A 10089-nucleotide genomic window follows, 5' to 3' on the forward strand; every position below is an offset into this window, starting at 1 on the left:
AAGACCGATTGGACGAAAGCTCCATTCACAGCATCGTACAGAAATTTCAATGCCAATGCATGTGTTTGGTCCTCTGGTACCTCCACTTGTTCTTCAACAAAACCTGCAAGTGCTTCAGCAACCAATGCCTGGTTGAATGAAGAGCTGGATTCAACAAGACGAGAGAGGATGAGATGGGTACAGGAGAATTACATGATCTACAATTACTGCACTGACAAGAAGAGGTTTCCTCAAGGCCTGCCACCAGAGTGCTCAGTCGCTTAAAATGAAAATTTAATAGTGTTGCCGAGAAAATATGTATAGCAAATTAGTTTATTCTTTTATTATTTTTCATGATATAATAATATATGAGCCAACTTTCTAGTCCCACTGTGTTCAGTGCCACTACAAGAATGTATATGGTCATGACTAGGCTACGGTTAACTTTCTTTGGGCACCTACTGTATTATCCGCTAATACTAAATTCTCCCCCTTCAATTCTAAATTCACGAAAGTACCTCTACAAAAGCTAGAATATGAAAAATGTAACCTATCTTCTTATTTTTAATGCTAATAAGTTGTTGAAAATTAACAAAATAGCTTGAACGAATGGCATATTTGGGAAAATTAACAAAATAGCTTGAACGAATGGCATACTTGACTATACCAAGCATCTCGAGGAATGATCATCTAACCCAGCACCAAAATCACCAACTTCTTGTCAAAGCAACCAACTAAAAAAGGCCTTATCGCAACCAACAAGAAGACATAACATCCTAACTAGGCATGCATGAACCCCTTGCTGAATCGAATTCTAGCTGTCAGGCGATCGAGAAGCTGAAACCATTAGATGAGGATGCAACAAAGGAAAAGCAGGAACAAGCGCACTGAGAACATCAATACTGGCATCAATTTCACGAACGAGCAGTAACCAACTAAAAAGTAAAAACTAGTTGAAATGACAAAACAGATACCAGCCAGCCACCATATTAGTGGATCATTATTTGATCCATCCTTTTAGATGCCAGAGAAGCCATAATGTACATGTGGAACAAAAATGTCTACTAATCCAAGTACGAGATGTAGTTTAACCTTCTTTTGGCCCGATCATAACCAATAATTTGATCATGATCCTCATGAGTAGCATTAGCACTATTTAAAAGCTAAAAAGAGAGATATTCCTTTAAAGTTGAATCCAAAAGAGAGATAAATTCTTATTACATCCATTTTTTTAATAAGTAAACACTTCCTTCCCATGTACAGGTATGCTGTTTTAACTCTTAAACACCACCTGTATGCTTATGCAAGAAACATATTTCATGAAAAGGAGGAAATTCATGTCATGTGGTCACAAATGTATTGTGCATTACAGCAACGTTCATGCATGTACTTGTGCACACATGTTACATGTGCATGGTATGTCATGCATGTGTATATGTGCCTGCATTCCTACACACATACTACACATACACACATACGATACATGCATGCATGCCACGCCCATGTGCTGTGCATTAATGTGCCTCAGTATATACCATATAGTGACATTGTAAATTAGTATGAGAAGGTTGATACAAATTTTACCTCTAGATGGCATCAGAGATTTAAGAATCTATGTAGATATTTTTATATTGTGAATAATGTTAAAGAAAAAATGGTTTGCTCAAAACATCAACTTCTTTTATTATTTTATTGTCATCAACTGGTGAATATTAACTTTTACGAGTGATTAAGGTGAATGTAAATGATCTCTGATCTTCTTAGCAAGGCCGCTTATCTCAAGCTCCACCTAAATTACATGTTAATGTAATCAGAATCTAATAAACAAGGTTTTTTTCTATATTTAAAGAGAAGCCTTAACATCCTATAATTTATCTATATTACTGTGCTATTACGTTATTCATCTAGTGACAAATAAACAGGACATGTGATTTAACTATAAATTATTGGTAAAATGAATTCTATGGATTTGTTATCTACTGGCTCTTAATGACACTAATATCTACGTAAGTACACACATCTATGCATGTTAATCTAAACAATTTTCTAATATAAATGAGTTGTGTGGTGATAACCCTCTCTTACCTGCTTTGCAAATAAAAAAAATGCATTTATATCCTCTTGGAGGAGAAAATCATGATTTTTAAGCCCTATAAAATAGTACGTAGGGACATATGCAGGTAAACAATTTATATAAGTTCACACACTATATATATACCACCTGTCTATATTCATGCATTATACCAGGCCTTATGGAAAGTTTAATGTGCAAATCTTTAAGAAACTTAAAAGAATAGAAGTTCAAGAATGCTCACCTGAAGGTGATCCTTGCTCATAAACATTCATCCGAACCAAACACAAACTTGCATGCTAATGATTTCGTGACAACCCTCTTACCTATTTTGTCAATAAGAACAACAACGCATTTATATGCCAAATCTGGTGACCAAATCTGGGTGAGGTATCTCTGGTTTTCTAATACCTATAAAGGGACGTGGAAATACACGAATGGACAACTCGAATAAGTCAGGGTTGTAACCAGATGGGTCACCCTGATCCTGAAGCTGAGGCAGCAGGTAAAGTGGTTGAATGCTATATCCTCCACCTAAGGGTTAGGATCCGATCCCAATAGTACAATTTAGTAATTCGTAAATTTGATTGTTGGCTTGACATACTTTATGATAAATCTTAATAGTAGATTAAATACATTTATCAATGCTAGTTTTTCTTTAAAGGAACCAAATTAGGTAATTCTTCAGATAAGGCATCAATTTTTGCATTTACATTGTTTCTAGAATCAGTCGAATATAGTGGTCTATGATCTTTTAGAATTTCATTATTGTTAACATATTAGTAATAAGTAGGGGGTTATATGTAAGTTGTGAGTGTAGGGGCCTATATAAGCCCATGTTATCTCAGTAATAAATCAAGTGTTTCAATTCTTCATGGTATCAGAGCCGCCAAAAACCCTAGCCGCCAAACCCTAGTCGTCGTCCTAGTCATCACCACGGCGCTACAGCAGCATCTTCGTCTCCTCGCATCCTTGCGACACGGGACCCGAGCCCTCTCAGTTGAAGTCCCGCGCCATCAACACCGCCTGCCCTTTCTGGCTGGGGCTGCGCCTTTCCGCTGGCAACCCACCTCTGCAGCTCGCTGCACCCGAAGGAGCACGCCATCCCGGCTGCACCCGCCTCCGCTGCACCGCACCGTCGCGTTGCACTTCAACACCGCCGCTGGCATCCCGAATCCCGAACACCACTGCACCCACCCAAATCCCGAATCCCGAACCCCGCTGCACCCAAACCTCGCTGCACCTGAATCCTCGCTGCCCATCCACGCCCTCGCTGCACCCGAACCCCTGCTGCCTTTCCCTGCTGCCCAGCACCCCCCCTCTTCCCGCAAAGCCGCTGCCACCTCGAAACCCCTGCTGCACCCTGTCGAACCTAGAGTTTGACATGAATTCCCTTGACATTTCAGTCCCAGAACTGATGAGAGGAAGAGTGTATATCTCATGGAGATGAGATATATCACTTTCGATTCTTATTTCCTCTAAGAAACGAGAATTTTGTTGAGATCTTACTCTTGTTGTGCAGCAGAAATGCTGCCGGAATTTTTCACTACGCACAACAAGGGTTTGAAGAAAAGGTGTACAGGTGTTGGATCGGAAGCCTGGTCGATGGAAGAGATCATCAAGGAGTTGAACCCCGCGGAGGTGTCAACTTTGATGAAGTTGATGAAGTTATCGGCTGATGAGAGCGCGACAAGACCATCGAAGAAGTTGGAGCTTCCGACCATCGATCTGAAGCTTGATGGACCAGGTACTTACCTGAGCTGGTCACGGCGGGTGAGATACACCCTTGCAGGGAGAAACCTGGAGGGTTACTTAACAGGAGAGAAGACAGGGCTCGGAGGGAAGAGATAAGTGGAAATCCACTCATATGTTGGTGTACATCTGGCTTCTCAACTCATTGGTCCAGTCGATCGCCGTCACAGTGGATGACATTGAGAAGGTGAAGGACGTCTGGGAGAAGTTGAGGAGGACCTATGATGGAGTAGGGAATAACCTGAGGGTGTTCCAGATAAAGGGAGAGATCGACGTCACAGTCCAGGGAGAGAGGACTGTACAGGAATATGCTACAGAGCTGGAGCGCCTGTGGCTAGATTATGATCACTTCTCACCTCGGACGAGCTGCAATGACCCGGAGTGTAAAGAGAGAGAGGCCTTTCTACAGGAGAGGACTATGGTGTTTCTCAAGGGGCTGACATCAGAGTTTGCTCAGAGGATTGCATTGCTACTAGTTCAGCCGAAGATTCCCACACTTGAGGAGACAGTCTCGACCATGATCCAGGAGGAGACTCGTATTAGGCTGCAGGCAGGAACATGTGGACTTCCTGTGGTAAAGTCAGCATTGGCAGCCTCCAATTCTGGCAATATTGGACCCAAGGGGGAGACTCGGCAGTGCTACAACTGCGGTGAAGTGGGTCATTTAAGGCATGATTGTACCAAGCCACCTAAGGATAGAGATTCGGGTGGACGTGGACAGTTCAGAGGTCGTGGTCATGACCGTGGGGGTCGACGAGGTGAAAGAGAAGCAAGCAATCAGGCGAATCTGATGGTGGCAGAGGAAGAAGCAGCAGCTGAGGTGGTCTTTATCGAGGAGGATCATGCGCTCCTGGAGATACTTCGGAGGAAGCAGAGAGTAGCAGGAGATGGAGACAGGAGGAGTGGAACCGAGGAGGCATCCACTTCGTTCTTCGCCAAAGGCAACTTTGCTACTTATGCTCATCCGACCAAAGGCACTGATGACATACATGCTCTTGCTTCTATGACTCTCAAGAGACCATCAGAATGGATTGTCGACTCCGGTGCGTCTCGACATGTGACGGGTAATGCTAGTGAGTTCTCATCATACACTCACCTAGCATCAGCAGATAGCATCTAAACAGCTGATGATACATTTCAGCCTGTGGTTGGTAAGGGTACTATTAATTGTACATGTTCTATAACTTTGTCTAATGTTTTGCATGCTCCTTCCTTTCCAGTAAATCTTTTGTCCATTAGTGTTATTATCCTCTAACTAAAATGTATCGTTTCTTTTGACATTCCCAAGGTGATCTTCCAGGAGAAAGGGACAGGACGAAGACTTGGGACTGACACGTGGAGTAATGGACTGTGGTACTTCGATCATGAGGGGTTGGACTCAGCTTTGGTGTCAATGGTAGAGAGAGCAGGAGTAGGATCTGAGATGAGTGTCGAGAGTGTGTTGATGCTTCATCACCAGCACTTGGGATACTCTTCTTTCGGTGTTTTAAGTAGGTTGTATCCATCTTTATTTGAGAAAGTAAATAAAGAAAAACTTGTGTGTGATGCATATAAGTTGGGAAAGCTTACTAGAAGCTCTTATGTTAGTTCTGATCATAGGAGTTCTCATGCATTTGATCTGATACATTCAGATGTTTGAGGGCCTTGTTCTACAAGTTCTATGAATGGATACAAGTATTTTGTTACCTTCATTGATTGCTTCTCTCGCGTTATTTGGTTATACCTGATAAAAAATAAGAGTGAAGTGTTTGGTTGCTTTCAAAACTTTCATAGGTATGTTCAGACTCAATATGGAGCAGTGGTGAAGGTATTGAGATCTGATAATAGGACAGAGTACACCAACAGAGCGCTTGGGGAATACTTGTCAGCTCAGGGAATACAACACCAAACTACATGTTTATACACACCAGCTCAGAATGGGGTAGCGAAAAGGAAGAACATACATCTTTTAGAGGTTACTAGAAGTATGATGATCTCCATGAATGTCCCAGAAATATTGTGGGGGCAAGCAGTGTTGACTGCAGCGACGCTGATTAACAGAATGCCCTAGAGAGTGCTGAATTAGAAGTCTCTGTGTGAGACGTTGAAAGGAGATAATGGTGGGATTCTTTCACTAAAGGTATTTGGCTGTGTGTGCTTTGTAAAGGATAACAGACCATCCGTCGGGAAGCTTACCCCTAGAATGGTGAAGTGTATTTTTGTGGGATATTCTGCTACTCAAAAGGGATATGTTTGCTGGAGCCCGGTGGAGAAAAGGCTGTTTGTGAGCATGGATGTGTACTTTCGAGAATTCGAGTCATATTACACCGAGAAGGTACCCTCATCCGTTGGTGACTCGCCCAATACTGGAAGTATGAGACGAGAGGGGGAGAATGGTGAGAGGCATGTGAATAATGTAGAGAATAATATGAAGAAATCGATTTCTCTAACGATTCCTTGGGAGGGAGAATTGGTTGAGGAGAAGCAGGAAAATTAAGAAGAAGAGGATAAGGAGACAAGAGGTGTTAGGCCCACGAATCAGGGGGAGCTACTTACCTATAGTAGGAAGGGGAAGCAAATTACGGAAACAGTACCTACAGTGCCACTAGTGCCAAGTCCCTTGCCAACGCCTGCCCTGACTCTTGAGACACCTACACCACCATCAGATTCCTCCCAAGGTGATATCATTCCTCTCCTTACTCTTCCCACACCAATGTCAGTACGGAGGACTACTTGCAGCAATGCGGGAAATCCTCCCGATAGATATGGTTGGGATCTTACCCAGTTTGTATCATATTCTAATATTCACCCTGCATATGGAGCATTCATTGCATCATTGGACTCTATTACTGTACCTAACACAGGTTGCTAAGAAGGATCCAAAGTGAAAAGCGGTTACGCACGAGGAGCTAGGAGCCCTTAAGAAGAACCGTACTTGGGAGCTAGTAAAACTACCAGAAGAGAAGAGAACAGTTAGATGCAAGTGGGTCTTCACTATGAAACAGAATCCAGATGGACAAGTTGAGCGCTACAAGGCTCGTCTGGTGGCAAAAGGGTATAGTCAGACATATGACATCGATTATGATGAGACTTTTACACCAGTGACGAAGATGAGCACTGTTCGGACCTTAATCTCTCTGGCAGTAAATGGTGCATGGAAGCTATACCAACTAGATGTGAAGAATGTATTTCTTCATGGAGATCTAGTGGAGAAGGTATACATGTAGATCCCACCAAGATTCGATACAAATCAGACAGTGGGCAAGGTCTGCAGATTGAAGAAGTCTCTCTATGGGCTAAAACAGTCTCCTCGTGCTTGGTTTGACAGATTCAGAAGGGCTATGATTGGTATGGTGTACCAGCAGATCAACGCCGACCATACCGTGTTCTTTCGACGGAGTGGAGGCCACATTACCATACTTGCGATATATGTGGATGATATGATTATTACAGGGGATGATGAGAAGGAGATTGCCCAACTCAAAATGAGACTGGGTAAGGAATTCGAGGTGAAAGATCTTGGCTTGCTTCGATACTTTCTTGGAATAGAGATAGCTTGAGGAGCGGAGGGGATTGTCCTATCCCAAAGAAAGTATGCACTGGATCTTCTCAAAGAGACAGGGATATTAGGGTGCAAACCTGCAACTACACCGATCGACCAGAAGTTCAAGCTAGGTGCTGAGGCTGGAGAACCAGTTGATCGTGACAGATACCAGAGGCTGGTGGGAAGGTTGATCTATTTGAGTCACACACGTCCTGATATCTCTTTTGCAATAAGCGTGGTGAGTCGCTACATGCATGATCCGAGGAAGGGTCATATGGACGCAGTGTACCAGATTCTGAGGTATTTGAAGAGTGCCCCGGGAAAAGGACTGATATTCAGGAAAAATGAACACGCGAGCATTGAGGGTTACTGTGACTCTGATTGGGCTAGCTGTGCTGATGATAGGAGATCCACCTCAGGATACTGTATATTTATAGAAGGCAACTTGATCTCGTGGAAGAGCAAGAAGCAGTCAGTGGTGGCGAGATCGACAGCTGAGGTAGAGTATAGAGCTATAGCCTTGGGAGTTGCGGAGTTGTTGTGGCTGAAGAATATGTTGGTGGAACTGAAGCTGGATCAAGGAGCCAAGATGAAGTTGTGGTGTGATAACAAGTCAGCCATCAGTATCGCCAACAACCCAGTACAGCATGATAGAACCAAACACATCGAGATCGATAGGTTCTTCATCAAAGAGAAGTTGGACAGTGGACTACTAGAGTTAAGTCATGTTCTAACTAAGGACCAGGCAGCTGATTGTCTGACTAAGAGACTTAGTTCAGTAGATATGATTAAAGGATGTGACAAGATGAGCTTAGTGGATATCTTTCGCCCATCTTGAGGAGGAGTGTTGACATATTAGTAATAAGTAGGGGGTTATATGTAAGTTGTGAGTGTAGGGGCCTATATAAGCCCATGTTATCTCAGTAATAAATCAAGGGTTTCAGTTCTTCAATTATATTCCATTTATCTTCAATTATGTTTGGTGAAACTAAGAGAATGGAGTTTTATTGATTTCAGTCTTAATTATTGTCTTTTTTTTTGAGTAACCAGTCTTAATTATTGTCTCTATCACATCCCGGGCCCACGAGCCCGTTGGTGTAATATAAGCCCAGGACCCACTAAGTGCAATATATTTTTTGGCTTGTTCAACTGCCAAATATTGCTAGCAATTATTACAACTTGAATCTAAGAGCACACATTTAAACCACTCAATGCCTCTATCATTACTCGATATGGGACTATTATTGGGGATATATGTTACCCACGTCCTTCTATCATGAAGTCATACCCTTACTCGACATGTATGCGACACTTATTCATGGACACTCCTTAGATGTATGCATACATGGACTCAGACATGTGCTAAATTATACGATATATGTTTCAATTTAAAATTTAAAATAATTGTCATACACTTCTTGGACGTATATTTTACACTTCATGTCCATTTTTTGAAACCTGTTAGACATGGATCCAATTGTTTTAGCCTGTATCCAAGTTAAAAGCTATGATTTAAAGGAGTGTTTTGAGTGTTAAAAACAAGCAGTTTCCAATTTATTATAATCAACATAATAAAATAAAGTTTAAAATATAATAGGAAATTGTTAGAATATAAAACTATAACCCTTAAGCTTTAACATAACTTCAGACTTTTGATATAATGGTTAGAGAGACTTCCACAAAAATTAAATTCAAATAGCACATGAATTGAAAATAATAATGATCTCATGTAAATTACTAATTTCGATATATAAGAGTAGTCGTGTCCTCATACCCTACATTTCACAAATTTACCGTGTCTCGTATTTGTGCTCGCAACCGTGCCCATACCTGTACTTGTTTCCATGCAACTTAGTTGGGGATGGATCATTGTCATAATGTGATGAGGACGTCTCATATTTAAGGTGGGGTGATTGTGATATCCAAAGATTTAGTCCGACATTGGATATTGCCTGAGTGATTGGTTGAGTTATGAAGTCCAAGAAGTCAAGTGCAACATTGGCTAGTCAATTTTTGCAATGGTTTGAGCCAAACGTGCTACACTTAGTGGGTTCCACAGCTTACATCGGGCCACTGGGCTCGCAGGCTCGGAGCGTCTCAAATGGTATTAGAGCAGTTAATTTGTCAGAAATGTGAAGCTAAGTGCTATGTGAGACTAAGTGCTACACTGTGCGAGTGCAGTGAAAACCACCTCTAGAAGCTGTAGGAGTCACCTCTACATCACATAATTAGGGTGAGTTAATTGTGATACCCCTAAGACGTCGCATAATTAGGGTGAGTTGATTGTGGATATATTGGGATGGTCAATTGTCATACCGTGACAAAGACGTCGCATAATTAGGGTGAGTTAATTGTGATACCCTAAGATTTAGTCCCACATCGGATATTAATTGAGTGATTGAATGGTTTATAATGTAATTCAAGGAGTCAAGTACAACATTAACTAGTTAATTTTAGCGATTGAGTGAGCCAAACCATGTGTTGCACTCAGTCAATCCTACGGGTTACATCGTCCGAACAGGCTTGTGGGGCCACGGCATGACAGTTTCTGACTTATGAAGTCAAATTACAATATCGCACAACGGCTTTAATAAAAAAGGCTACCCTTCATCCAACTGTGCATCACTCTAAATAAAGTGGCTCATGTATTCCATTCTCCTTGAAAAACAATTGGACAATGGTACTGGACTCTAGTAGAATAATCACTCGATAGGAATTCCTACTCAATATAGAAAAGAAACTCAATTTTGAAGATGTGGTTCAT

General features: G+C 41.8%; 1 protein-coding gene and 1 long non-coding RNA gene across 2 annotated transcripts in view; one reads left to right on the plus strand and one right to left on the minus strand.

Annotated features, from left to right (window-relative positions):
• Window positions 1-369, plus strand: part of LOC109842267 (probable xyloglucan endotransglucosylase/hydrolase protein 23) — a 2066-nt gene extending 1697 nt beyond the window's left edge. Inside the window, exon 4 of the mRNA XM_020411164.1 lies at window positions 4-369. Within this exon, the coding sequence (XP_020266753.1) occupies window positions 4-264 (261 nt within the window). The 3' untranslated portion in view covers window positions 265-369. The remainder of the gene's footprint in view (window positions 1-3) is intronic.
• LOC109840409 overlaps window positions 653-10089 on the minus strand; it is a 17349-nt gene continuing 7912 nt past the window's right edge. Inside the window, exon 4 of the long non-coding RNA XR_002246918.1 lies at window positions 653-797. This is a non-coding gene — a long non-coding RNA (uncharacterized LOC109840409). The remainder of the gene's footprint in view (window positions 798-10089) is intronic.

The sequence above is a fragment of the Asparagus officinalis genome, chromosome 5, assembly GCF_001876935.1.
Source record: "Asparagus officinalis chromosome 5, Aspof.V1, whole genome shotgun sequence".
NCBI classification, from domain to species: Eukaryota; Viridiplantae; Streptophyta; class Magnoliopsida; order Asparagales; family Asparagaceae; genus Asparagus; species Asparagus officinalis.